The 27742-nt window shown below is 30.6% G+C and overlaps 2 protein-coding genes across 3 annotated transcripts; one reads left to right on the forward strand and one right to left on the reverse strand.

The window, feature by feature from the left end:
* The first annotated feature begins 5144 nt into the window (after window positions 1-5144).
* LOC148238941 (juvenile hormone epoxide hydrolase 1-like) lies at window positions 5145-10928 on the forward strand. 2 transcript variants are annotated; one of them, XM_088184244.1, is made up of 5 exons: window positions 5145-5202; window positions 7198-7392; window positions 7458-7850; window positions 9460-10043; window positions 10475-10928. In XM_088184244.1, the coding sequence occupies exons 2-5, from the start codon at window positions 7198-7200 to the stop codon at window positions 10692-10694; spliced, it is 1392 nt and encodes a 463-aa protein (XP_088040370.1). In that variant the 5' UTR covers window positions 5145-5202; the 3' UTR covers window positions 10695-10928. The 2 variants fall into 2 exon arrangements, with proteins under 2 accessions (XP_088040370.1, XP_088040285.1); XM_088184159.1 differs by having other exon boundaries at window positions 5145-5196.
* LOC148238942 (dual serine/threonine and tyrosine protein kinase-like) lies at window positions 10623-20726 on the reverse strand. The gene is made up of 16 exons (XM_088184037.1): window positions 20527-20726; window positions 18487-18657; window positions 18262-18425; window positions 18080-18193; window positions 17352-17897; window positions 17074-17290; window positions 16772-17013; window positions 16592-16708; window positions 16414-16528; window positions 15786-16341; window positions 15379-15534; window positions 14848-15318; window positions 14602-14786; window positions 12484-12709; window positions 12335-12420; window positions 10623-12272 (listed from the first exon to the last, which is right to left on the reverse strand). Exons 2-16 carry the CDS (start codon window positions 18641-18643, stop codon window positions 12115-12117), a joined length of 3510 nt encoding a protein of 1169 aa, XP_088040163.1. The 5' UTR covers window positions 18644-18657; window positions 20527-20726; the 3' UTR covers window positions 10623-12114.
* Window positions 20727-27742: the final 7016 nt, after the last annotated feature.

Consider the following 27742-nt stretch of genomic DNA (forward strand, 5'->3'; position numbering starts at 1 on the left):
TTAAAAATCGTTGTGAAAATTTTTTAAAATCTGACAAGAAATGGATTATGTCTTTTTTACATGAAAATGACTTGTTTTATTTTTTGAACTCAATATATACTTTTGGTAATTTCTATGAGTTATAATTATAAAACTGCGTTTTATAATAAATTATTTGAATGGAATTTTTATTGTGATTTAAAATTATATGAAACTAGCTGTCGGTCCCTCACTATCGTAATGTACCGCAGCTAGTGAGTATGTGTAAATACCTGACCATCAACATTTTGGGTTTTAAATTTTATTTTTGATTTGTTCTGATTTAAAAAAATATATTTTTAGTATTTTATTGTTGATATTAGATATTTAATCTATTTTGTAGTTACTATAAATATATGGTGAATTAAAAATGAGAAAATAAAAACAATTGTATATAATTATATTGATTGTTGTTGAGTTGTCCAACATTATTGGTCTTGCTCCATCTCCAACATAGATAGTGATGCTGGGAAACCATCAACTCTAATTGTGACTGGGAATTTAGCCACAGTCGTCGATCTTGACACCTTTGGTCAAGAACGGAGATGGAGGAATTTGTTGGCGCACAGCTAACTATGCGAAGCCTACAGCTGTTGCAGCTTTGAGTCGCTAATAGGCCAGTGGGTAAGGGCCTATGCTCAATCGTAAAAAGCGGGTGGGAACATCTAAAGTACCTTTACTCCTGATCTTTCATGCTGTACTTCAAACAATACATGCAAATTCAATAATTGGTAATTAGCTAATTTACAAAAAGGAAGTTCTTACAGAATCTCCAGATTGTGTATATACCCTACGGAGCAATTTGAAGAAGCGCTTTCACAATTACACTTACCGATGCCATTCTAGGGAATCATATCCCCGCGTACTATGTAATAATTCTGTGGAAAATAAAAATAGATAATATTTATATTCTCTCATGTACCGGTATCTGATAAATGTTTTTCAAGCATTTTCCATTAAAAGTGAGTTGATTGCATTATTTGTCACCAGACCAAAGAAGCATGCTGTTTTATAACGCAAATGACCATTTTCGCATTTCTGCGTTTTAACATTAGTCAAAATACTGGCATTTTATGAGAAACTATGTAGTATTTTCGTTTCAGAACTATTATTAAATATCAAATATAGGTATGCACGTTAGCTAAAACCCACGTTGCACATTTTTGTCAAAAATATGATGCTGATTTCTTGACTGACTCCTTTAATATTTACTTTAATATAGTCAGTTTCTGCACATTGACTGTTGTATCAGGCGCATTCGTTAGTTAAATATTTGATACACAATTTTCATAAAAATAGTACTTGTCTAATAAAAAATAACCGAACAAAGCCTAAGGTAAAAATGTTGATATTCGAAACAATATCATAATGTGCGTTGAAGTCAGCTTCGCATAAGCCATAAATGTTCGCAAATTTCGCTAGTGAAAACTGAGGTTTTGGTGGGTTTTCCCTAGTCGGTCACCATCACAATGAACCAATTGGTGCGCCGAATCAAAACAGGTAAAATAAATGTTTGAATTCAGATCTAAGTTTTTATAACCAGTCCGCCTATCCCAATACTTTGTAAAGAACGCCAAAAGTGACTATAAATATTAAAAAAATATCATTTAAGAATTGCGTTTTATATGTTAAATGGGGATATTTAAAAAGTGGTTATTGTTAATATTTACTTATTTTAAAAATCTTTTGTTTTTGTGTAATAAAAAAATCTTATCTTAAAAATAAATATCTCTGCAAACAAAACTTGCGAACAAGGACAAGATGTGATATAGTTTTGAGGCTATTTCTCTCTTTTTACTAGAAAATATTATCATTTTGAATTTTTTGAAGACATTTAATTCGTTGCGAAGCATACTATACTAAAATATAATATTACCTTTAAAAATTTTCGCTGTGTGGTCAAACGGGCCATATATATTTTTAGATATGTTATATGATATATTTCATATTTTTTTATTTTTAACATATATGCATTTTTTGTAAAGTATTTTAATTTTTAAAAGTTCAATGTGAACATTTTACAGTTTGTATCGATAAAATAAAGTTTTTACCAACCGGGACTTACCGCGCGCGGAGAATTTATAAACACTACTGTCAAATCGTAGATATATCTTATACAGTACTACTCAAAGTAAGGTGTCCAGACGTCCTCCTCAAAATTTTAGTCCTTATTTGTCCTCTTCAAACAAAAATGTCGAGGTGACATTTTTCCTGCAGTGAATTTAGCATTTATAGGTAAACACTCCAATTAAAAGCAATTCTTAAAAGTAATACAAATGTATGATTACTTTGGTACAAACAATGAGAGATATGATTACATTTATGGCATTTGTATTAAAACTGGATTTAATTACTATTTTTTGATTGGTCGTTCATTTCGTCTAGATCCAATAAGTCGCAAGTCGTTTGAAAAATGAGCCAAGATTAACAATAAAACGTATACAAACACAATAGATACCGATGCGGCCGGCTGACGGGACTTGCACATCCTGATTAGGACAATTATATTTTAGATGTATGTAATTACTTTTATTCCATCGTCTTCGTGTGAATTTATTTAAATCTTTACATTATTTCATATGTTTGAGTCAGATAAGAATTTTGCAATATTTTTTTTCTAGCATTTAATGTCACATGTCATTTTGTGAATTGTTACCCAAGTTTTATTTTGTGCAAATATTATTTTTTAATAATTGAAATTTATTTACAATATAAGTGCAAAATTTTTTAAATGTATTTTCGTTTTCGAGATTTTTATCTTTAAGAATGATTATCAATCGATCGATAAAAAATATTTTAGTGGTATCGTACTGTATAGTGTTTTGACAAATATTTATGTGTGCGTTTATAACTTTTGATGGTTTGAAAAAATAATTTTAATTTGATGTAAAATATTTATTGTAAATTTATATAAAAAAAATATATAGATATAGTCAGAGAAATATTAATAGCGTATAAATCAGGTATTGCAATATAGTTTGTTCTGTAAATTTGTATAATTGTAATGAAGTTTATTCGTCATTATAATTTAGTCAATTATTTCGAAGTTAAAATTTTTAATTGATAATAAACTAAAATATATTGTAGTTAAGCATGCTAGTGTGCAACCGAAAATGTTCAAATTTTAGAATAATTAACAACGGAAAATATTTTTGATTGTATTGTATGGATAATGTTTTTAAATAAAGAATTTAAAATATATGCCTTGTGCTGGAAATGTTTCATTTGTATATTTAATTCCCAACTATAAATGAAAGATAACTTATTGCAAAGATTATTTAAAAAAAATGGATGTATAATATATATTTTCTGGCATAACTATAGAACGCCTAGAGCAATTTCAACCAAATTTAGTACACATATGACTTACTGTATAGAAAAATATACTCTGTGGTTAAACACCCTAGGCCAGGGGTCGGCAACCTGCGGCTTGCGAGCCGCATGCGGCTCTTTTGACGTCAAGATGCGGCTATCCAGTTTCATGCGCAAATATTAATAATTATTTTATTTTCAAAACTCTGCAAAAAAAACTTTAAACAGGATAAACACACTCAACAGAGAACAGTGAGAATAGGTGAAGTAGAGAGATACGGACAGCTGACATTTTTGAAATGTGGCAACACTGTTCTGTTTGTTTAGTTATTGGTGCATATGAATGGTGTTATACGAATAAATATTATTTCATATTTAAAGCTATTATTTTAAATCAGAAATCAAATTTATATACATAATCCTAATCAAATACCATAATATTAAAATAAAAATGTTAGTGGCTCTTTAAAAACTGGAAAATTTTGTAAATTGTAACTTTTGGCTCTTCCGTCTCAAAAGGTTGCCTAGGCCCATAGGGGTGGGGTGGGAAGGAAGTGACATGAAAAACGATATTGGTGTAGAATCCATTGTTTTTCGTGGTCGCTAAGATAAATAGTGACACAAATTCCAAGGTAACCCACCATTGGCATGGTAGGTGAGAAGCGAAGAAAAATAAACTCAAAAATGACCGAGAGTGTCGAATCAATAGTAAAGGACCGAGAGGAGGAATCGGCTGGACGAACGATTTGTTAAATGAGTAGACTTTTGTATTGACTCTGACTGTCACTCTCTCTCTCCGAATTCAAGATCAAATGCTGTTTCTTTATTTTCTTCCTATATTTACACACATTCAACCTGTGACACCTTCCATAAGGTAACAAGCATTACTCAATCTGTGACGCATGTCCCTATGACGAGTCCCAATGGACAACAACAAGTTAACAGTACAGTATTGTTTCGGTATTGAGTACATTATCGATTAGTCGCTTCGTTCAAACGAATAATATAAAAATCAATCCCTTATTGCTCTGATTGCTTCACTATAAGCAAACGCTCCTATAACCTGATTCTGGCGATTAACAAATTATGTCGCAGCAAAGCAATTCCGTCTCAATCATATCAAATTATATAATGTTAGGAATACATATATTATAAATCAGAGTATATAATACGTGGTTCGTCAAAGAATGTTGCCCTCACCGCCGTCACGTCACTTTTATTAGAATGCCGCGTAGTTTTGTGGCTAAATAAAATCGCTCCCCCCAATAATGCAGTTCATTTATTTCTCCCACGGGTGAATTGAGTATATCAGATCAGATGCTACACATGTGGCATGCACGGATCCAGCGACTGGCAATATCCATGCGTAATGTCATTCGATCTGGGTTTTCTTCGGCGGCGGCATTGGTCTTCTATCCATTTTATTGAATTTAAATTTATTCAAGAAAATAGTAATTTATGTATGAATATATTCTAAATATTTGCTACCTATTAAATATTAACCAGTAAGAATGGCATGCTGAATTTTATGCTGCAGGGCTAAATGTTTTCAAAGTTAATAACATTATTATAAAAGGAGACCAAACGTTGTAATTATCACCCATGTTAGCAATTATTTAATAAAAAAAAGATTTTCTTACACAAATTAATATTATAAAAATCTTTTAAATTTATTTGTTGAAGCATTTTATAAAGGTGGTTCGACTATCACTTTTAATATGTACATAACAAAAATGTTATCAATTCGCCATAACAACGATTAAATATTGTCATAAAGTGGTAACATAAAACCAAGTCGAATGTCTTGGCATTCCAGTTCGTCTTGATCGTTCAAACGCAGAGGTCTTGTTCGATCCATAGTACAAGGTCAAGGTCAAAGTTTCAATTTGGTGTAATTTTATCATGCACGTACTCAAAACATTTGATACAAGATTATGTAACACAGTATTAAACATTTTTATGTTAAAATTCTAAATTTAAATTAAAAATAATATTATTGAACTTTAATCTTATATATAATTGTTCTAATTATCTACATTGTCTTTCAATATACAGAACCGGTCTCTAGAAAACATTTGTATTTTTTCCCTGTGCTACTAGTTAAAAAAAGTTATAGGTATTAACAAATAAATGTGTCAAAAATTGCCAGTTTTTAACGACGCCAAAATTAAGATTTTTTTATCTATACACACCTAAATAAACTTCTATGATTTTAGAAAAAAGCAATTTATAAAAAAAATGGGATTTTAAAGAAAATAGCAGTTTAATATTAAAATATTTTCATATATTATAATTTAGAACAAGAAAGAAATACTTTTTTTTTAGTTAATTAATGATATTACTAAAATAAAATGGATTTAAAAAATTATGTTTATGTATTATATACCAATTTTAAAAGAATGTCCATTAACCCTAACAATTTAATGAACCTGTAACCATGTAACTTTTGTTCAATAAAAAATATATAGCATTATTCATGATAAAATAGAGTAAAGCAATTATCATTATCCATTATTATTACAATCGTCAATTATTGTTAACATTTATTTATGCAGGGCATTGTTATAATGTATAATTTCTAATTTTCTCATTGTTACTTGTGATGTCAAGTATAAATATTAAGTATATTGTGTATATACATATATTATTAGATGCTGTTGCTATAGTGGAATAGTTGGATTTCATTCGAAATTCTGATAATTATTGTTATGTTCTGGAATGTTTGTAATTCAACGAGAGTGCTCGTGCTCGTTACCTGCTCATGACGATATTTGGGATTGGCTGTTTTGTTTTTAGGGTACGAGCAAGGGACGCCATTGGAGGGGGCATTTGCCCCCTCTTGAATTTGGCCAAGAAATTCATGTCAATTAAATACTATGAATCTTAATGAAATCGAAATATTAAAAAAACGACCACTGACTAGCGAACTTTTGTCCAAACCCAAAACTCGAACCCAAACTTGTCATTTCTTTCTCAATTATGAATAATTATGAAATGGATAGCTCTCAAACTGACTGTGTTAACGCAAATAGAGTAAAAATGTATTCTGATATAATTTAAACGAAATACCATATTTAAAAAAATATTTTCGGGTTGGATTCGAGACTGTTTTCTTTGAGGTATAACCTAAGAATTTCTGGTTTAGAATCAGGGACGGCATTTTAGTTTTTTTCAGGGGAGGGGGGGGGGCAAAAGTTGGTCATTAAGTGGTCGTTTTTTAATATTACCATTTCATTAAGGTTCATATTATTTCATTAAATGACATGCATTTTTCTGGCCAAATTCAAATGTGCTGTCACAGTCGCAGTGGAAACGCTTGGTTATTTAGTATTCATATTAAAACTTTTCTTAACAATATTACTGTTTACAATATGTGAGTATCGAATGAAGCATATCTAAGCCGAATTTTGATTCACAAACAAAATTCGGTTTAAATATACTTTGATCAACGCTCTTATATTAGAAGTCCATAGTAATATTGGTAATGATAGCGTCCCTGCTGATGGATTTAATGTTTGTTAGGCGTGCTGACAAATACTATTTTGCAATTAGCAAATCCACTAATTTAAGTAAAAATTGTAAATGTATTTTGTACCCTCCGTTCTTAAAATATTATATAAAGGCATTACCAATAGGAAAAATTGGGTAAAAATATTACATTTGCACTCAATTCACAAATAATCAGTTATAGTATATGACATATGATTCTGCATTTATAAATAATTAATTGACTTATATTCATTATAAACATTACATATAGATATACATGCATGAATGTATTATTCATGTTCATATCATATTTATAGATTGAAAATTTTGGCTCCGTTCTTATTTTCTTTTTTAAAGCATTCCACATTAAAATTACAGATGGGGACATGCTGTAAATTTGGTTCATTAGTCATTCTGGCTCTTTCTGCATGGATAGGATACAATGTATATAAGAATCTGTATTACGTGGCGCCCTTACCAGACTTGCCGCTCGATCGGTATTGGGGTCCCGGCGAAGTACCGAAAACATTGGACAAATCTATCACAAGTTTCAAAGTTGAATTTAAACCGGAGGTAAGAATATACATACATATGTTGCGCAAATTAAAAAAATAAAATAATTAGCAAATGTTTTACAGATGCTTACCAATCTAATAAGCAAATTGAAAAGTGATGACTTTTACACGGAGCCTCTTGAGGGTGTAGGATTCCAATATGGATTCAACAATAAATATTTGAAGGACGTCATATCGTTTTGGAGGAGCTCTTACAACTTTGCCGAAAGAGAGGCGTATTTGAATCAATACCCACAGTTTAAGACGAACATTCAAGGCTTGGACATTCATTATTTACACGTAAAGCCTAAAGTCGATGCTAGTAAGAAAGTTTTTCCTTTGTTACTGTTGCATGGATGGCCAGGGAGCGTTAGAGAGTTTTATGATGTTATTCCACTCTTCACAAAGCCGAGAACAGGACATGATTATGTATTTGAACTGATAATACCCAGTTTACCTGGATTTGGATTCTCACAGGTAATTTATTTTATTTTGAAATTAGTGAGGGAAAAAGTACTATAAAAACATGTTATTTTCTAATTTATTATTTTTTACTGGAACACAACTATACTTTTGTATTTTTTGCCACAAAAATATTGTTTTTCCTATTAAGATATGGTATTTTTAATGACATTTTTCGTTTGATTGCAAAATAAAATAAAATATAGTTATAGAGTGCGATAATAAATTATCCTTTTCAAAAGTATACAATTACGCCTTTCTCCTGCCGAGTAGATATGTAGTGAAAATCCTGCCAGGTCAGATATGTTGGGAAAATTCAAATTATGGTTATGCAAAGTTTGACAGTTCAGGTAGGAGGAGAGCCATATGTCGGCTGGCTATTTGGGTCGGTCTATAAGTGATTGCACCCATCTGTCGATTGGTCAGTTGTAAATATCCTCGGAGGTCCGTACTTGAATAACCGATTTCTGATTTATTTGATTTGAAATGCATGTACCGATCGTAAAAATTATTAATGGTCTCGGTAGCAGGCATATTACATACGGCTCTGTTAAATCCTGAGGTCAATCTCATTTTGGTTGATGTTTTCAGCCAACTGAGTTTTTGGTAGTTTTGCTTTTCTCTTACTGCTTTCACATTCTCTGGCATTCTAACGGTCCTAAATATGCCTGGTGATTTACTTTTCAGTGTGGTTCTAGTTGCCCGAAGATTAGAAAACCATAAAAAAAGTTTTCCTATCTACATCTAGTACAGATACATTTCGACTGAGCGTGAAGTGTATACGGAACACTCTGCATCGTTATCACAGAACGGTTGCTCTCATAATACGCCTAAACAGCAAAGCTCCAATCTTCATCGGTCCAATTCATGATAGCCACTGAAAAAAGCAAGGTTTCACCTAGCAAATAAAACCCATCCCACATCCCTGCCACCATCACAGCACACACAGGGCCCCTTCTAAATACGTAAGATATTTTGCCCAATCCTGTTATTATCTTTCTAGTATTTTTTTATAGTACTGTGAAATTAGCGATACATATATTTTTTAAATAAGACATTAAAACATGTAAAAAAGAACTGCCAGTCAAATAATTATACTGTGTAATTTGTACGCAGAACATGAAATCTGTAATAATGCTTATGTCCAAATACCCATATGTATTATAACATGTAATCTATGTGCCTGCGACTGATATAATAAAAAAGAGGGATGAGTAAGTTACACGCGTGAGAACTAAAGAAAGCGAATGGTGTATTTAAGTTGGTTAAGTTAACAGAATATTACTCTCTTTGATGTTTTCTTTAGAAAATCTATGGGCTATTTATTTTAGGATTTCTAGAATTCTATGATTTTGCATAATTAAATTAAATTTTAGAATTTTAGTTTGTTTATTTACAATATTCAACTTATAAGTAATATAAATCCTGAATATGTACTAATTTGATTCAAGTTTTACTGTAAGTTTGCTTAAAGAAAGCAAGAGATTTGCAAATCTCTAATAAAAACTATTTTTTTTAAGATTCTGAATTGAAAAATAACAGAAATATTCATATTTATATTTGTAATGGTATATATGTACAACTCTTTATGTTTATAACTTTAATAATCAATAAATCATTTTAGGGCGCATCAAAAACCGGTTTGGGTCCAGCACAAATTGCAGTCATAATGAGAAATTTAATGGAGAGGCTAGGCTACGATAAATATTTAATTCACGGTGGAGACTGGGGCTCGATTATAACTAGCCATATGGCTACAATGTATCCGGAGCGTGTTCTAGGATACCATACAACCGCAGCCGGCAGCATGTCTAGTATGAGCTTCTTGAAATTGTTTTTGGGAGCAATTTATCCGCCGTTTGTCGTTGAGAAAAGACATGAACATAAGATATATCCACTGTATAACACTTTCGATTTTATGATTGTCGAAGGAGGTTACATGCATATACAGGCTACAAAGCCAGATACTGTCGGCGTGGGTTTGAAAACGTCTCCGATCGGTCTAGCAGCTTACATCCTTGAGAAGTTTGCAGGATGGACGAATCCTAACTATATAACGCAACCCAACGGCGGGCTTGATAATAAGTTCAATTTCACTAACTTGTTGGATAACATTATGATATATTGGGCTAGTGGTTCAATAACAACATCGATGAGGATTTATTCAGAGTTCTTCAGTAAGGCTGAGATGAGTTTGGAGCTGGATTAGTAAGTATTTTTAATTAATTTAATTACAACTTTGGTCATTCTGGCTAGTATTGGTATTTTATACCTTTGAGTAATAATATTAGCAATATTCTTTGAAGATTGTCTACCTGTTTAACTAAAAAGTTGAATAATTTTACAGATATGTTGTTTCATATAAAGAAACTATACTACTTAAAATATATTAAATTTATATAAATGTTATTTTGCTAACCACTTTAACATTTAATGAATCTCTTTATAAAAATCTTCACTTTTACAGGTTGTAAAGTCGTAAAAATAAATAAAATACATAGTTATTTACTACGAAAGTTTTGTTCCAATTACAGTATGCTTCCGAGTAAATTTTGGCCACTTGAAGTGAAACAACCTTATACTTTTTATTTTTATTGTCAAACAGCAAACACTTTACAAGTATACAATGATTTTTTCAGTATTCCAATCAAAGTCCCAACTGCAGTAGCAAGATTCGAATATGAGGTTATGTTTCAAACCGAATGGCAGTTGCAAGACAAGTATCCGAACATTGTCCAAATTTCTGATTTTCCAACTGGCGGTCATTTTGCTGCTTTCGAAGAACCGAAAATGTTCGCCGACGATATTTGGAAAGCCGTTCCTAAGTTTTTTGTGACAAAGAAGAAAACAGAGTTGTAAATAAATAGTAATTTTATTATTTTATATACGATTACAATGTTCAATATTACAAAAGTCGAGATGATCAATTGAAAATAAAAATATCACTTTATATCACGTTTTATCACTGGAATTGGAAAAAATGCACAAAAATAGAACGACCAATTATTAAAAGCATTGTATTGATAATGTGTATATAAGAAGATTAAAAATTTATACAAATATTAAAAAATAAAAAAAGTATTTTAAATAATATTTAGTGTTTTATTTTATTGAAATACACCCAAAACTATATTCACATTCTTGCTATTAATAATAAATAATATACGTGTATATTTTGGAATTATTTACAAATTTATTAAATATCAGGCACTAATCATTACACACGCCATAATTTATTGCATTACATTCTTGTATGTATTTCATTGAAATTAATTTGGAAAATTCATTGTAAAATATCGTTTGACTAGGGATGCCACAATCATTTTTAATTATTATTTGTATATTAGATAAATATACAGAATACATTGTTAAATCATATTAGAAGAAGTCGGAAGACATTTATTTTTGAATTCAAATATGTATAGTAATAATAACACTATTAATTATTATGTAAAATTACAGTTGTATCATATTCACATACATATGTCTTCTACACCTATTTTTTGCGATAAAAACAAATATAGAGAAAAAATAATTACTGTATTGGTTTCTCTATTTCAATGATCACAATAATTAAAAATTTTGTAAAAAGTTACTATAAGCATAATTTTTAAACTGAATTATAATTTCTACTTAAAAATTCATAATTATGATATAAAACACAAAACCTAATTATCAATTTAAAAAATATTAATTCTGTGTCATAATCTATTATTTCAAGTATTTTTTTGTAGAACACTTTTATTTCAATTTTATTCAATAACTAAAATTGCAAATTTAATACACAAAGTATTACTGATTAAAATAATTAATTAAAACATAATTTGATTCTTTACAAAATATCACCTATGTTTAATAATATACAATATTTTAAAAATACTATAAAAATATTCTTTTTATATTTACATTTAATAGCCAATCACAATTTTTTATGTATATGTAATTACATCTAAAAATAATGAAATTAATGACGTTAATTCAAAAGTAACTTACAATGTGAAAAATAAAAAAATAATATATTAGATATTTGAGATTTGCATTACAAATTAAATAATAATATTTAACGTTTATTTTTTGAAATATTAAAAAATGCAAGATTTTTTTGAAACAATACATTTTAACCGTTTCATTTGACATAAATTTGGTTTTACAGTTGCATGCATAAGATCATGATGATATTTATTATATTGGCACATTTTTATCCACCGATCGAGATTGAGAATACAATAAATCAATACATAGAATAAAAAGACTCAATTTCAGCAAGCTCATTGGATTGTCAAAGATCAGCGTTAAATTGCGGATTGTCTCTTAATGCTTCGAGAATCGGTTGAACGTCGCCGAGTGGAGGTCTTTCATTAGAATCGGCAGACCAGCAATTTTTCATAAGTGTCCAACAAGTGTCGGAGAACTCCGGTAATCGTTCGGGCCGAAGACCTAAATTATAGTGATGTTTTATACGAAACGATCTCACAAGATTAAATCATAATAACACATACCTTTTTTGACGTAAATCCAAAGCTGTTCTTTGTTTAGAAAGCTTTCGAAAGCAGAAGGTAGACTAACATGACCAGAGCAAATATACCTGAAAACCATAATAATTTTATTTTATGGTTATTAATATTATTATTGTTATTGATGTACTAACCAGAATAATATTCCGAAGGCGTATACATCAACAGAATTGTCATAAATGCCTGAAAATAACTCAGGAGCCATGTGAACTGGAGTGCCGACGACTGAACCTGATATCATCGCTTCCGGTATACAAAAGCCGAGATCGGTTAATTTGGCTCGGTTTTCTTCATCCAGCAGTACGTTTTTCATCTTAATGTCTCTATGTACTAAGCCTTGAGAGTGTAAATACCGTATACCTAATAATTAAAAAAAACTTAGATATCTATTTGTGACGGCTAGAATCAATCTTGAGTAAAATTGCACTATTATCATTATTTATGTAATGATTTATATTTGAATTGTCATTGTTTGATGGTTAATCTATGTATTATAGATGTCAGTACTGGACTATTCAGATAAAAGCAAAATATTGTGGCGACTGTCGACCACCATGAATAGTAACGGACAAAAAAAAGGGCAATTGTCTCATTGTTAATACCCGTAACCAAGAATGTTCACTGTTAATAATGAGACAAACATCATGGCACAAGAGGGATTTCTTTTGACCACACAACACGGGTCGTTAAGAGTATCCCTTTTGTGACTAAACGGGTGCGGATGCAATTAATCATCACAACAGCAAACCCTTTCCGTAGAATTCGAAAGTCGGAGCAAGCAAAAACTCGCTTCCAAATATGCAACATCCGATTTCTATAATTCTACGAAGCGACTCCAGCGATTGGCTAGGAGATCGACGCACAAGCGTGATTGGCCAGCAATGGTGCATCCCCCAAAAGAATATAAGCCCGGACTCCGACGAGGAGACGGCAGTTGATCCGCAGTGGACACAAGACCTTGGCAGAGAGCCCGAGGCAGTCAAGCGAGAGACAGAGACCAGACGCCAGAGTGCGGAATCAGCGGCAAACGACGACCAGCAGCCTTCCTGAGGAACCAGCTACGCGCCCCCACCTGACACTCCTGACACCTGTCGCATGCAGCTTGAGCCATCCTGAGCATCATCAACTGCACGAACTCCGACATCACGAGAAACGTCACGCCGTATTCGTCCATTAACAAACTTGTAAATATAAAATAATAAACAGTCTAATAGGATTCACCGAGGAGTCTCATTGGCCGCGAGGTCAACCACCCCTAGGGTTACGCTCCCTAAAATATCATATAAAGGAAATGAGAGTACAACCAGTAGCGTTACTAATTGAAGTAATGAATCATATACACACATGCTTTTGATTAATTTTATTGAAACCCATATCAAGTACTTTTATATAAATACTATATATATATAACTTTTTGATAGTTTGAAGATTATTTATGTATATAAACAGCCGTAGCCATAATAATGGAACAGTAGAATTCTTTTGCCCGAAGAAAGTGAGTTCTATTGCGTGTTACTGTTATTTAATTTTTTTTACAGAATAAAAATAGGTTGAATTGGGTTTAGCAACACCGAGACAGACACACGAAGATCGGGCAAAAGTTTCATGGCCGTAAATTAAATTTTGTATTTAACACTAGATTTACGGGTATAAATCCGTCAATTTGATGCGTGTCGTTAAAAATAGGTATATAGATTTTCAAAAATAAAAATAGTGCTAATATATTTGCATTGTTCAAATATAAAAAGTAGTGAAAAAAACCCAGAAACAATACTGTCTGATATAAATTAAATTATAATACAAATAAGAAACCCGGCAATTTGATGGGTTTCGTAAATCTAGCGTTAAATTAAAAATCATTTTCTAAGTAATTGATTTTTTAAATTTTTTGTAAAATCAAAAAAATTGTTCCAAAAATAGTTCTTGTAAATATCTCGGCTAAAATTGTTAGTCAACCTTATCTTAATTAAAAACAGCTGCTATTAAAAAATAAAAATCTTCATTATTAGAAAAATAAAGTAAAAGGTAACCTTTTTCAAAAATAGATATTAAAATAAAATATAAAATACATTAAATAAAAATGGTATATAAAAATTCAAACTAACTCATAATTCCGTTTAAAAAATCTTAGAGGAAAAAGTAGAGGTCAATAATAATAGATAATTAAAATAAAAAAATATTTTTACACACTTTTAAATACAGAAATCTACCTTGCGGCCTTTACAACACGGAATTTTTTATATGTTACTTACCTTCGACAATATCGACCGCTATTTGCATTCTTTGAACAAATGACATTTTAGAGAATAGTAAGGCACAATGAAGGTCCCAACGTAGGCGTTCCGATATTAGATACACAGCTGGACTGCCGCTTTCATACGAATAATCGATAACCGATCCTCGCAATTGTACAATTCTGTCATGCACTGGTAAATTTCTATAAAAAAAGTAATGCGATTAGTTTATGAATCATTGTATTTGAACAACTGGTGCAATACCTAGTATGAAAAAATTCCATCGCCAACTCGTTGAAATGTCTCTCATCGGGAGGAACCACACTTTTAACGGCACAGGGCTCGAATCCTCCCCACGCCTCTTTGACCGAAAACACTACGCCGTATTGACCACGACCTATTTCCTTTCCCAATCTCGGCACTCCATGAATGGTCAAATCGACTAATGACGTACTCTCGAGACATAGCCGAGCAAATCGAGGAGCGTGATATTTTCGAATGGTTCTTTTGAGATCATCCGTTTGTTGGAGTCTAATCGCATGATGATCACTCAGCGAATTGAGAGCTGATTGAAACTGTTCATGTGATTGTCGTATCCTATCTTTCAACTGTGATGATATTAATTTTGTGAGCTTTATGGGATTTAAAGAATCTATGGTGTCTATAGCGATTTGTCTTCTCCAACGAGCACTTTGGGCGCAACAGGATTTGTTGCCCACCGTAGATAAAGAGAGCCTAAAAATATGAGCTTCATTATAGTATACATTGACGATTTGATTATTATAAAATATGTACCTTTGAAAAAATCTTTTTAATTGATCAACGAACGCATTGAGGAATGAAAATGAGGCATATTGTTGTAGATCTACTGTTCGGATCACAAGCAAAATCTGTCGGATTGCTTCAGATGCTGTTCGATGCCGATGACCTTCTTCAAGTGATTCTAAACATCTAAAATAGAAATAAAACACAGCTAACGTTTCAAACTTTCAGTGAAATGTATATAAAAAATAGTTTATTCTTGAGATTCAATCAACAACAATTTATTTTCATGAAGAATAAGTTAGGAACATTGAGTTAATCGGCAAAATGTCGTAGTAAGATTAGTTTTTGCTCCACTCTATTATCCATTAGCACTGTTTAGGGTTGTTGTTAATCATTTTCATATATTACTAATACAGATTAAAATAAAAAAAGTTAACCTCTGCAATGTTCCGAAATAGCTATCACGTAAACAATCTACAAACTTCACCAGTTGAATACTGATATTCCTACTCAGTATTCCGAGCACGATCCTCTGGACTTCTAGTGATACATGCTTAAACGACGTTTGAGTGCTCCTCGATTGATTACAGATAGGCGTGTCTATATGAAATCGGTTGAAGTTAATAACGCTGTTATCTGACATGGAACCAGTTTGATCAAAGCCAATGGTAGTCGACTGATCAGTCTGAAGCGAGTGCAAAATTTCATTGGTCGCTTCGGTAGCGTCCATTTCAATGCTCATCGCTGATTCCAATTCGTTTTGAGGCACATTGACGATGCAATACTCGCTCAAGTTGATATTATCGGCTATGTTTTGATCGATTAGATTTAATTCTTCGGGCGTCGCTTCGCTGAGATTGAAAGAGTTGTTTTCGAAATATGTGCACGGTATTTGATCTTGAAACGCCACGCTTCCGGTTCGAATTTCTGAATAAAATATTGAAGTAGAACGATTCATGTTGATGCATTCGCTGCTACCGTTGCACGGAGAATCTGTAAATATGTATCACTATGAGACGCAAAAATATTAGGTTTATAATTAGCGGTAGATTTAATGCAAATTACCATTTGAAAAGAAGTTTATATTATCGATGTTATTCTTCATTTCATGCAGTACTTTTTGCAATATTTGCAGTAATTCTTCTCGTTTTTCTCCATCCGTAAACGTATCATTAAGAGTCTAAAAGCATATGATTAATTATATTTTAATTTTATTCAAAACATGCTTGTTTATGATACTTACATTATAGAGGTGCTTTTCAGTTTCAGCTACGTATTGAATTTTTCTTGGAATTATTTGCATCTCCCTAGCCATGTCGAATGTTGATAAAATGAATTGTTGCAGCAAAGCATGGTGAATCTTTAACGAAGCATAATCATATAATAACACATCAGAATCTTGATTAAAAAATATATTAATTACCTCACTCAATTTATTACAGTCGTATAACATATATTTTTTCAGACTGTCTTTAAAAAACTTTTTTAAACTCAATATAAATTCTACGGGATGTTGTACAATATCAGTATTCAACTTATTTCTGAATGTCGTATCTTTGTCTAGTACAAGTTTATTAAGATTCTTGTACGATTTCTGTTTTTTTATTTCAGTATCGTTCACGATTAACCAATGACTGGTGAATGAAGTTTTCGTCAAAGGGTTGGCTGTAAAACATATCATTATCATAGTAATATTTTCGGATGAATTTAATAGTCAAAACGTACATATTAACTGAAGCTGTTGAACGAGTGTTCTCAAATATCTTTTTTGTTTGCTCAGAAGCAGCAATTCAGGACTGCTTTCATCCATAAAAGAACAATTTTCATTATGATCAAGCAAATATGATTCATCTTTTTCTTCTTTTAAAACATCGGAGAAAAGGATGAAGAGAACTTGTACGTTTGGATGTAAATCATATATTTGCCGTAAATCCAGTAAGTTCTGTTAATAAATAATGAATTAGTAATCGAATGAAATATTAATTATAATATAAAATTTATACTTCTTCACTCAATCCAGCGGGATTCTGTAGATTGTATTCGAGACTATTACCACTCTTATCAGGATCACTTCTGGTGGATTCGTTTAAGTTGTTAGATTCGCAAAATTCATTTGCACAGCTCCTTCTAACATCGACATCTACGTAAAATTTACTCGAACCACCTTTGCCTATTCTTTCTACATTAGGATTCTTGTTCGGTTTACGAAACATGCTACACGCATTATCTGAGTTGCTCCTTTCTAATTTATTTTTAGGACGGTGTTCTTTCAGCGATTTGTCAGTTATATTTTCTATATACTCAATATCATCCAGAGCGTATAAAACGATGGGCGAAACTTGCTTCAAAAATGATCCACGCTTGGAGAAGAAAGTTTCATAGTTTTTTAAACATGACTCTTGTGTAAACGTATATGAAGATTTTCCATTCAAGGCGAGATTACCGAGATCGGGGGGAACTAAAACTTGAACACCATTTTCTAAGAACGGATGGCAAAGTTCAATATCTATGATCGTCGATAGGTCGAGATTGTCGGTTCTTTTTAAATTCTGCAAATGAAACATTTGATGTTAAAAATTACGTTTCAATAAATGTTTTATATACAAGCATCAAGAAAAAAGGCAACTGGCATAATTTTTATCCGAGAAGATCCTCAAGTAATGATAAATGGCGGAGAGAATTTGAATTATGCCAGACATTTTCTTTCTTGAAACATTATTAATTTATGTACTTGAGAGGTTATTTGATCCCAGTTGAAGTTTGCAGATAAATTTGGTTCTATTATTTCGAAGTCGGTGCCAAAGCTCAATCTAACGTGTCGTTTTACTCCGTGTTGCAGCCTCAGCTAAGATTCAATTATAATATAATCATAAACAACATTTCAAGTATTGAAATGATGATAAATTTCAATACCCATCTCCATCCATTCGACGATGACGAATTTGAATGCGGCGGTAGCAACTCTTCGCCGAGAAGAAAATTAATAAGCCTGGCTCTAGCGTTGCCAAGGACAACTATAGCAGGAGGACGGAGTACATTTTCTCGCGACATTCGTACGGCTTCAGCAATGGAAGATTCTAATCAATAGTGATTTATTATTACAATTATTATATATAATTATATTTCATTTCAATATACCGAGAGGAAATAAATTTAAGTGTGTTACGTCTCTGAGAGCTTTTTGTGTATCGCCGAGTATTCGAAACAGATGCTTTCTGTAGTAATGGTATTTTTTGATTTCATATCCTACTCCAGTAGTATAATCTGAAGATTCTTTTGTTCCTGATTTAGCCATGGTTGATAGCAATTCTGTAATCATTTTAATCTTTAAGCGGAATACCAGTTGTGTTACAGGAAAATTTAAAACTTATATGTATATATTAGATAAGGATAGTTGCATGTTACGTCAGGTTTATTTATATCCGTATAATATTACTAACCACAAAACCGGTTAGTATATAAATTTAATACACCTATGTATAATGGCAGATTATTTACATAAATGAGGTTATTAAAATTTATGTGATATAATTATAATATTATTTTTTTATATACACAAACAAAGAGGAATCGCAATCCATATGTATGATTATTCGTAATACACATTTTAAGGTTAAAGGTTGAAAGTAATTAAATTAGATTCAATTATATTAGATTTTAATAAGTACACGAAAGTTTGACACGTTGAATCAGAAAATAATTTAAATTGACTTTCAAGTGATTACGGTTATTGTTATTGACAATAATTAAAACAATAAAAATATATGTACATAAAATAATATATCATGTTACATATTTTAATGTTAAATTTTATTTATTCAGAATGTCATTGATAAATATGAGAAAATACTTATTGCGAATTTATTTATTTATTTTAAATAAGAAAAATAATCATACATGTTTTAATTTTTTAATTGATAATGTTATCAATAGATATTAAAGTGCGAACTGCTCTGAATTTAATAGCTTTTTGAAAGAAAACGAATTTGAAATAAGATGAAAACAGCGGTTATCGATGTATGCATTTTTTTTAAAGTACATGTAGATAATATGCCATAAGCTTTTATACACATTTAAATATCAACAATTTTCAAATGGGGCATATCATTAACAAAAAATATTATTCAATTCAAATTTACCTTACAGCTATCTGAGCGGTCTACCCAGATAGCTGTATTTACCTAGTAGATGTTACGCCGATAAATTTAATTAGTAGCACTGCTGCTACTTTATAGGACAATAGTGCGGTGTTTTGAGATTTATACTTGTAGGTTTTTTTACTTGACTCACTAGCTGAAGGGTGTGCCACACAACGCATAGCAGTTAATCTTGTGAGTGTCACTAATGTGGGAGGGATACATAAACAATTTCAAAACAAGGCTTCAAATTAAACCACCCCCCACATATTTAAGGAGTGTATTATAAAACTACTCTATTTTTACTCAAGTCAGTGAACAAGAACAAATATATGCAGGGTTTACATGGTCGTTAAGAACAGGGCTGAATTAGAACAAATAAAATAGAATTTGTTTTATAAATACATAAGATTAAAAATACATATAGAGCAACGTAAGAATTATTGTAAATAGCACAATAGTGGAATGGGCGATAAGATATTAATCTGGACAACAAACCAATACCACCCGGTGTACTTCCACATACCGTTACCGTTTCTCAGTGCAACCGACCAATCACGGGACAAAAATTTAAGAGCGTGTGATGATGACACATTAAATGACGTTATTTTGGACTGACTTAAAAGGAAAAATCTATGTATTATATTTAAAAATAGATGTTTTTGAGGAGGTTATGTTCTTTGATTAATTGTAAATTATCTTATTATTATCCAAAATAATAATACACTGAAAAGTTATCGAAATAATCAGGTAACATATTTAATCTTAATTTATATTCAAGATATTGGTTTTTGTATTAAAAATATCAATTGGTTATACATTTGTAAGACTCAGTTTAATCACAATAAAAAAGTAATTAAGCATATTATATGCTTAATTAGTCCTTGCAACTTGACAAGTGAAATAAACATAAAATAATATGCGTCGTGCACATATTATATGCAAAAAATCTAAAAGTTAAGGTCATAAATTATTGATTATTGTACATAATTTATTGTATTGGGTGGATTCAATTAATAATTAAAAAAATAACAATACTCACAAACTATGTTATAACCAGGTTATGGTCGTGGAAATTGTTACTGCGCTTATTCTTGTAGAAATGAACTATACGAATAACATTGAGCGTTTTCATGTGTGAAACAGAGCGAATTTATTACGACACCGGCCATACCTCACTGACACCGTACTTGTCAAAACTCGACAGTGTTGCCAGTGTAAAAAATATCCAACAAAAGGTCCTAATACAATGCGATATAATATCGATATTATTATTATATTTAACATAAAAATAATAAGTACACTCATATTTAAAAATAAAATTGCTAATTTGTTGCAAATTTTTTTACAAAAAAATATTTTTAATATTTCCTCTTTGAATAAAAAATTCCAAAAATACATTTTTTGCGCTCTTGTAGCCATTTCTTCTCATCAAAAAAATCTGAAATAGCCTTTTAACAAAATTTTTGTTTAAAAGTAAAATAAATATAATTAATTGCTTAATATCCATTTTATTTCAAGGTAATATAAGTATTTATACGTAAATATAAGAGTTGTTGAGTTTTGCTCCCCTGTTTAGAGCGTGCGGCTGCACACTCTTATCTCTCTCACTATTCTCACTTAGCACGCGAGCGAGCGAGAGGAAAATTATCTTACCACTCACGCCTGTCATACATATGAATTCGTACGTAAGAATTGCAAAATTATATAATCTCCGAGTACACGTTCCCATTTAGCACGCTCCATATCTATTGTATAGCACGGGGAGTCAATATGCGAAGGTCAATAGAAGAGTCAATATATGAGGGGGGGAGAGGAGAGCAAAAGGGCCCGCCTGTCATGCATTAAATTACATAGTTTTAGGAAGGTTAGATTTTATATTAAATAATTGTACGAGAGAAGAATCGCCCTAGGCGGCACAAAATCCAGCTACACCACTGGATTGCTGCTTTTTGAGATATTTTTTTTGCAGAAACTTTAATTATTTCATGACTTTGATATTACTGTCATTGAAAATGTACTTTACCACATTTTTTATAAACATAGGAAGATATCCTCAACCAAATTCCTACATGGAAAATATTTTACTATTTTGAAAAATATTTTCCGCTCTACCGGCTTTTCATTTTCTAGGTAACCGCTTACTTACCTATACTCACGAGATGTTCCTGTTCAAAATATCTGTATAAGCTTTGCAAATTTTTCGGCAAAATAATAGTTTTTCCTATTTTTTATGTAGTTTTTAGTGGCATGACTTGATCAGCCTGTTAATATATATTTTATTGCACAATTCATTATTTAATTCAGGTGTGAATATCAAGCAATAGTCTCAAATGCGGAAGAGTCCAGGTAAGGCAAAATTCCAATATAGAGAGAGTAGTTCTTGATGCGGAAGAATAGTCGTAAAAGTAGCATAGTCATTGCAGTGACAGAGTTGTTGGTACCTCTCGAAAACTGTCAAAGTATGTTTCTCATAAACCTTTTATACATTTTCTTACAAAAGCTTGGATTGATAGGATAAATGTGATTTTAGCCATATTAAGATGTATTGAAAGACTCTGCCTTTCTAATGTAGGTATCCTCTATTGCCATATGAGTTTTCCTCCCGGGTGACTCTTTATAAACGAACTCATTATGGCGTCTTTACGGTTACCACATTTGTTAAGCGAAACAATGCTTAACGTTCGAGTACGATATATTGTTTAGTAGCGATAAACGGATATAGCCTTGGCATAGTATAATATATCTTTAGTATAAATAGATAGTTAATCAAAATAAAAAAATGTCACTTTAATTTAATGCAGTTATATAATATAAAAAATTAATTTTAGAATGTAATTCGAATATAATTATCATCGCAATTGTGATTTTTTATTTGATATACTTCTTAAATTAAATTATATGTGTTAGCATTGGTTAGTAAATGGCAAAAAGGAATTCTCTAACACAATTAATAATCTCAATAAAACGCCGCATACATTTTATTACATTTTGACAGCCAGCGTACTTTGGCGTGAGAGGAAAATTACTAAATGTTTCGTAATCACTGTCACATTATTGTGTTTTGATTGTGTGTATTATTTCAATATACAATTGTAAACTAAAATAAAGTTTTCACGATTGTTTTCTTCAAATACTGTCAAAGCAAAATAAAATGTATTGTTCGAATATCAGAAATTTAATAAATATTAAGATACTTGTGTAATTGCAGTTGGACCACCACAGAAAGCAGTAAGTATATCAAAAATAAAAACTTAATAACTATATCTTCTTAAAATATTTATTTTATTTCATCTCGTAAAAAAATATTTTCTGATAGAGAGTTCTGTATCAAAAGCTAAAGGATTTATGCCACGCAGTCTATAGCGGTGAAGTCAGCAATGCGTGCAGCACTACGTGATGGCATTGTCTCAAATTGGGATGTGAATTCCTCTAGAAAATAAATAGCATTTCTGACTTTGACGATCGAGTTAGGTCATACACAGTGATAAAAGGCAAATGATGTTAATATAAAGTAATGGTAGTTGCTGGATTTTTTTGTATTGATTTTCCGTAGTAGATCTACTGTCAAGTATAAAATATCGCACACAATGAAATTTCGGTTATTTTCGGTTTCAACCGTATATTTCCACTAAAACTTTTTGGTCAAAACTAAAACCGAATAATTGCTCGGTCAAGCAAACTTTTTGTGGCACACGTTTGCATTTGCAGTAACGCATAACTTTTAAATGTAAAAGTTCTTTTAATAAATAAAAAATATGTTTTATTAAAAAAAACATTATTTTTAATTAAAAATAAATACACAGTACCTACTTAAAACTTATTTTTTTATATTGTACTTAATTATGGAAAAGTTATTAAATAAAAATTATAATTTGATTTCGATCGCTTGGATTTTATGTGGTTGAATTATTAATATCGAGATCAAAGTATTCCATTAATGATAAAAGGTTAGCGTTGTTTCGTGAAAATATAAATTACTTTTAAACAGTTGGCAAAAAAATTACAGACAGTTTGGAAATTTCATTAATAATAACGCTGTGGTCAACTCTGAATAAATAACGTAGTTTGTGAAAAGTTAGGGTTTTTGTACATTTTTTATTAAAACATGCGTACGAAATAATAGAAAAGTTTTGAAAATTTTCATCCGGGAAAATATTTCGAAACACCCGGTACACGCGTTAGACCATAGAAAGGCACAATATTAATGATGTGTCATGTGACTATTTGACCAAAGTATCATTAATACTTTTTTCCGTGTGACATACGTCAGGAAAGGTGGAAATCTATATTAATTTTACCAATTGTTGGTACTTATATAATTTTTCATTATATTGGATTATAATAAATATTTTAAAAATACCGCTTAAGTGATATTGCCAATATATAAAATATTTTATTACATTATCTTAGTACAATAAATTGAAAATAAAAAAACTAAAAAATATATTTATTGCTTATTTTATTAAATAATAATTATTTGCAATTTTTAAACGATTTTAAAGCAACGCAATTACCAAATTGGATTGAAACTATTGTATTCCTTTCTTTAACTTACCTTTTGAATCTCTCAAAGTAATCGAAACAATCACAGATTACATATCTGCTGCACTTAGTGAATTACATAATTTACTTTATTTTTTTCGTTCTTATTTATAGTATGTTTATTAGTTACAGATAATGATTAAGTCGGTGAATTAATACCCGAAAAACCTGAGTTCAAATCTCATATGGATCCTAGGATTTTTTAATTTCCTTAGTGTCTGAAAGATCGGAATCTAAACATAAAAGATAAAGATCGAGCTATATCATGCAAAATTATCTTTTGATTATACATAATTAATAAATTAGATGTAATTGATTTACAGATTTTGCTTTCAGTCTTATGTCTTAATAAATAGATTTTGATTGTGTCCACCCCGCTGTAATACACTGTTACTACGAAAGATTTACAATAAATATATACAATAAAACAAACGTATTCAAAATTTTGTTAAAAAAATTTAAACTTTTATAGCTTATAAATTAAAATTTAGTGTCATTTGTTTTTAATACATTGGTAATAATATAAATATATTAAATTGCCCATTTACTAAATCTGACATAAATCTTTCTCATTAGATTGAAAAAATCTGTAATGTGAGATCAGATACATTTAAGTCTATTGTTACAATTTTAGGTAATGTTTAATGTCAAAAAAATATATGAATCGCTAGTTAGATAATACATATATTGTATGATAAAGATACAAAGCATTTGGCGCAGTAACATTGTTATCATGGTCATGCCAATTGTTAATCCTGCTAAGTTTAAGGTGATTCAGTGATTCCTTTCATCTGTGCTGAGAAACTGAATGTAGCAGAATGATTTTAAATTAAATTTAATATCTCCATAATTTATAAATAATTAAAATAAAATAAATTCATTTAGATATATGATATAATATGTTGCACAGTATGTTTAGTTTCGAGTTAGCATATTTATTTTAAAATTATTGTAATATTTTAAAAAACTATTTTACATTAATTTTTAAAAATAAATATCCACAGAAAAATAAATAATAAAACATGCGATTCATGTAGATTTAGAACATTGCGCGTCAATGAATTCCATGCTTTTAAGGCTTCTAAGCCAAACGATTAGAAGTCATTCGAAAAGCATACCGTGTGTGTGCAGCAGGTATTGTTCCATTTTATATAACTATTATAATAATACGTATCACAAAAATATTTTCAACGCTAAATTATAATTTGATTTTGAGTATTAAATAGTATTTTAGTTCATAGTTATTTATGTTACAGAAGAGAGCAATAACACAGGGCAAAGTAGCTATGTTTTATTTAATTCTTGAGAAACCTTAATAATGTGATGTTTAAATCGCTCTATAGATTACCATTTATTTAATCAATAAAATTTTGTAACTACAGCAAAACATAACTTTGACTTATGTGTTCCCAAAAGGCTCAAATTTTTATTTTTGATTACTATTACACTGTACCACAATTTATTTTCAATAATATAATATAACACGATTAATATGTAGTATTACACGTATATATTTGTTAAACTGCACTATTTTAAATGATTGTTTATAATATCAAATATATTTTATTCACATCATATGCACACAATTATTTTTGTAAGTAAAATTATAAATTTTTGCATAAATCTTTTACTAAATATCGCTTTGTATTTTTATATATGTTGACATAATTTGTTTTCTGCTAAAATAAGTATTTTTTGTTATAGTCGTTTTTATAATTTTTTACGGCGTGATTAAAATTGTTAATTAATGAATACAACTATGTGTCACAAGTAATAAAAAATATTAGATAATAACTACAAAAAAAAATCAGCTAAATTGTAATGAAAGCAATATATTAGATATTATATATAACTGATAATTTTGTATATAAAAATCTATTTTTATAATTAAAAATTGTAGATATTGTCTTAAAAAAACAATACATTATATTATAAAATACTGATATGGTTAAAATAAGCATATTGTATTTTATATATATTACAATAAAAAACAAACTTTTTAAAAGGATTATTACAATAATATTACACAAAATAGTTCACCATCTCAATTTGATTATAAAAATAATTAGCTTTAGTTAGTATTGAGATAAAAGTATGCAGGTTTAAATGTGCGTGTATAAATTTCTCCATACGTATAACTTTCGTAGATAGAGAGAGTGAGATAACAATCTGAAACATTCCGCTTAAACAGTTTCACCATTATCGATAAATCTCACAAGACTGCGGTGGTTTTCGGCTATTCCCAAACAAGTTCCACGGTCGTGAGGGAGGAAAAGTCAAACGAAAAGGGGCAAAAGTGGCGGCAAATCAGTAGTCCCACCCCCAGGACAGGATTTGTTTTCCTGCGGGATATCGTTATCGAATTACCCCCGGTCTAGCTTGAACGGCGTGCCCATGTGGACTGATGATTTTCTCAGCATGTTGTGCACACCTAATGTGTATAATAAATAAATGGCATTATGGGCCTTAATTGAATTGTCCAATTACAGGCGGGTCGTTGCTCCAAATTGAATTAACAGTTTTATTGTCCCTCTTCGTTTCCTTCATCTTAATTCAATTTGTATCGAGAAAGAGACGGGAAAAAACACGCGTATTATTGAATAGATGGAGAATGTAATGCGTTAATTTATTTATGTATCTATGTATTAGCTTAAGTTAAATTGGCCACATCTGCAAGCTTTATTTACACTTAATTTGCTGCAAAAATGATTTTAGATAATTGTATGTTTCGCTTAATATTTTTTCATTGGGTACTTTTACTTTAATTTAATTCATATTGATTTCATTCTTAATTTTATATATATTTTCAATTTGTCACTAATGGAGATGTATGACAGTTACCCCGATCCATAAAAAGGGTAATAAGTCGTATATCGGTCGCCGTTCCTTCGGCACCTGTTAAGTTGTTTAATATAATTATTTACAAATATATTTACAATCACTGCCGGCAGGCGCTTGTGAACCAAAAACGCGGTTTTCGACCGCGTCGTTTCATGGCCATTAACCTGTTGTGCCTTTAGAAGGCGGTGGCAGAATTCCACGATTCTAAAATTCAGGTTGATGTAGTATATACAGACTTTCAAAAGTAATTCAACAAATTTGTCATGCGCTACTTCTTCGAACGTTAAGTAAATTCAGTTTTTCAAATATATATATATGTACATACTTAATTTACAGCATGTGACATATGGTAAGGGTACTGCAAGGATCCAATTTGGGTTATCTACTCTTTCTTCTCCATATCACAGATATACGCTCTGAAATTGAGAATAGAATATTTTTTATATGCTGATGAACAGAAATTGTTTTAGAGTATTCGGACAAATAACGATTTTTTGTTTTTACAAAAAGCTATAGAAGTTGTCGATTTCAGCACTCATTTCACAGTGGAATATCCTTACAGTTAAGGCAGATTTGTGATTGCTGGTCGAGTAGTGATAGAGATTTGATATGAACATCGGCAAAGTTTGCAAAAAGCGCGAAAGATACTCGACTTTGTAATGCGGAGCGCGTGTCACTTTAATAATTTATTGGCAATTCGGGTTCTGTATGATACGTTCGTTAACAGAGTTCTCAAATATGTCTCTATTTTCTGGAATACCAGCAAAGCAAAGTACTCATTATTGTAAAAGAAGATTCAGAGGAATATTTTATTTCCTAGTGACTTGATGATATTTTCGATGCAGCGTGTATTAAATTAAGCATATTCTGAG

The sequence above is a fragment of the Plectrocnemia conspersa genome, unplaced genomic scaffold (assembly GCF_051122295.1).
Source record: "Plectrocnemia conspersa isolate PC_06_02 unplaced genomic scaffold, ASM5112229v1 ptg000001l, whole genome shotgun sequence".
NCBI classification, from domain to species: Eukaryota; Metazoa; Arthropoda; class Insecta; order Trichoptera; family Polycentropodidae; genus Plectrocnemia; species Plectrocnemia conspersa.

What these genes read in the sequence shown, in the direction of transcription:
- LOC148238941 (XM_088184244.1), top strand. Translation starts at nt 7,198, where the DNA reads ATGGGGACATGCTGTAAATTTGGTTCATTAGTCATTCTGGCTCTTTCT. An exon ending in AAGTTGAATTTAAACCGGAG is followed by an intron (nt 7,393 to 7,457) that starts GTAAGAATATAC and finishes AATGTTTTACAG; the next exon opens with ATGCTTACCAATCTAATAAG. An exon ending in CTGGATTTGGATTCTCACAG is followed by an intron (nt 7,851 to 9,459) that starts GTAATTTATTTT and finishes AAATCATTTTAG; the next exon opens with GGCGCATCAAAAACCGGTTT.
- LOC148238942 (XM_088184037.1), bottom strand. Translation starts at nt 18,643, where the DNA reads ATGGCTAAATCAGGAACAAAAGAATCTTCAGATTATACTACTGGAGTA. An exon ending in CTGAAAAGCACCTCTATAAT is followed by an intron (nt 16,529 to 16,591) that starts GTAAGTATCATA and finishes ATATGCTTTTAG; the next exon opens with ACTCTTAATGATACGTTTAC. An exon ending in AGCGGTCGATATTGTCGAAG is followed by an intron (nt 12,710 to 14,601) that starts GTAAGTAACATA and finishes TTTAATTATTAG; the next exon opens with GTATACGGTATTTACACTCT.